Genomic DNA, 2,506 nt, shown 5'->3' on the forward strand with positions numbered 1-2,506 from the left:
GTATGACAGCCTTGTAATGTTTACTTAAAAACTCATATTTTGTGTATGACAGCCTTTTAATGTTTACTGATAATCTCATATTTTGTGTATGACAGCCTTGTAATGTTTACTGATAATCTCGTATTTTGTGTATGACAGCCTTTTAATGTTTACTGATAATCTCATATTTTGTGTATGACAGCCTTGTAATGTTTACTGATAATCTCGTATTTTGTGCATGACAGCCTTATAATGTTTACTGATAATCTCGTATTTTGTGTATGACAGCCTTATAATGTTTACTGATAATCTTGTATTTTGTGTATGACAGCCTTATAATGTTTACTGATAATTGATATTTTGTGTATGACAGCCTTATAACCTTGTAATGTTTACTGATAATTGATATTTTGTGTATGACAGCCTTGTAATGTTTACTGATAATATCATATTTTGTGTATGACAGCCTTGTAATGTTTACTGATAATCTCATATTTTGTGTACTAAAACCTTGTAATGTTTACTGATAATTTGCAAAATTTCACTGCACTACCTTTACATTTTATAATTCTCATGCATTCATATACCGCAACCAAAAAAATGCTTTGTATGCAAAGTACGAGTTTTCCTCGTAGTTAGTTTGTCATTGTTTTTTGAAAACTAAATAAGGACGAGCACGTGAATTTACAGTTCTTCATGAGTGAGGGGCAATTGTATAATAAGTATGTTAAGTTTTTCTTATGGTGTTAAGCGCATTAGATTGCATAAAGTACATTAAGCTTTCCTTGTAGCATTAAGCATGTTATGTTTTCCTCGTATTATTAAGCATGTTTATAAACATTAATCAATATATATGTTAAACCTTTCAGAAATTGTTGCTGTTCTTAAGGGCCATACGGGTCTAGTCAAGGGGGTTTCTTGGGATCCTGTAGGGAAGTACGTTGCATCCCAGGTGTGTTCTCCTAAGATTGTATATTCTATTTTCTAGTGATGTTACTACAAAGTGATTATTGTTAAAGATTTGTTCTGTTTCATGTTTAGGTATTTATTTGACATTGTTTTGTGATTTGTACCATTTGGTTCATAAATGTGCCTTTGATTGTTTTTCCAGTCAGATGATAAGAACTTACGAGTGTGGAGAACACATGATTGGCAGGAGGAGACTGTTGTTTCTGAGCCTTTTGAAGAAGTACGTGAACTTGGGGCTACATGTCAAGTATTTTTTAATAACTTTGAAAAAGTTTAAATATATAGCTGTTTCTGTGATGTGTTCATTTCTGGGGGCTTTCAGTAAAATAGATTTCTACACACATAATTTTTTCTGCCGTACAGTGGTATTAATTATTATTTTTAATTTAAATTTAAAGTTACTTAAATAAGAATAAGTAACACCTAATTGACCTTCAAATTTACTAACAACTGCACTGTATCTTAATCAGGTATATTTCTTGAAAAGTGAGAAGTCTTAATGTTACAATAAAAAAATTTCAAAGCGTGATGATATGTGAAGTTTATTGATGAGTTTTAATAAAACAAAGAGTACTTGTAACAGTATTTATACTGACATAGACATTTTTAAGTTGACGATGTTAAATCATGTCCCATATGTTCATAAAATATTAAAAGGAAACAAACCACGTGCATGACCTGCAAAATCAGCCAATCCGTTTGAAGCTTTTGTTCATAATTCACTTTACTTGCTTCTTTTAATATGATCCTTATTACTCTAGTGTGGTGGAACAACTCACATCCTACGTTTGAGCTGGTCTCCCGACGGTCAGTATCTCGTTTCTGCACATGCCATGAATAACTCTGGCCCTACGGCACAGATCATTGAAAGGGAGGGTTGGAGGACTAACAAGGACTTTGTCGGCCACAGAAAAGCTATAACCTGTGTTGTAAGTTACATTGATTTCCAAACAGTAACTAAAATTATGAATATTAGTTTTGTATAACATAATTGAACCGAGGGTGTTTTACAATCTAGTTAATTTTGTAGTATTTTATATTATGAATATCAATGTCAAGTGCATTTAACACTACTACTTGACTTCAAGTGTAAATCTTACATTATGATCACACACATAACTCATTAACACATTTAACACTACTACTTGACTTCAAGTGTAAATCTTACATTATGATCACACACATAACTCATTAATACATTTAACACGTACTACTTGACTTCAAGTGTAAATCTTACATTATGATCACACAATTAACACATTTAACACTACTACTTGACTTCAAGTGTAAATCTTACATTATGATCACACACATAACTCATTAACATTACTTGAAGTCAAGTAGTAGTGTTAATGAGTTATGTGTGTGATCATAATGTAAGATTTACACTTGAAGTCAAGTAGTACTGTTAAATGTGTTAATGAGTTATGTGTGTGATCATAATGTAAGATTTACACTTGAAGTCAAGTAGTACTGTCAAATGTATTAATGAATTATGTGTGTGATCATAATGTAAGATTTACACTAGAAGTCAAGTAGTAGTGATCATTGCCAATTT

General features: G+C 31.4%; 1 protein-coding gene across 1 annotated transcript in view; it reads left to right on the forward strand.

The window, feature by feature from the left end:
* Positions 1 to 817: 817 nt before the first annotated feature.
* The window catches only part of LOC106476516 (protein HIRA-like), a 16,500-nt gene continuing 14,811 nt past the window's right edge, over positions 818 to 2,506 (forward strand). Inside the window, exons 1-3 of the mRNA XM_013937172.2 lie at positions 818 to 931; positions 1,091 to 1,168; positions 1,710 to 1,877. Coding sequence (XP_013792626.2) covers positions 833 to 931; positions 1,091 to 1,168; positions 1,710 to 1,877 — 345 coding nt within the window. The 5' untranslated portion in view covers positions 818 to 832. The remainder of the gene's footprint in view (positions 932 to 1,090; positions 1,169 to 1,709; positions 1,878 to 2,506) is intronic.

The sequence above is a fragment of the Limulus polyphemus genome, unplaced genomic scaffold (assembly GCF_000517525.1).
Source record: "Limulus polyphemus unplaced genomic scaffold, Limulus_polyphemus-2.1.2 Scaffold10771, whole genome shotgun sequence".
Taxonomy (NCBI): domain Eukaryota; kingdom Metazoa; phylum Arthropoda; class Merostomata; order Xiphosura; family Limulidae; genus Limulus; species Limulus polyphemus.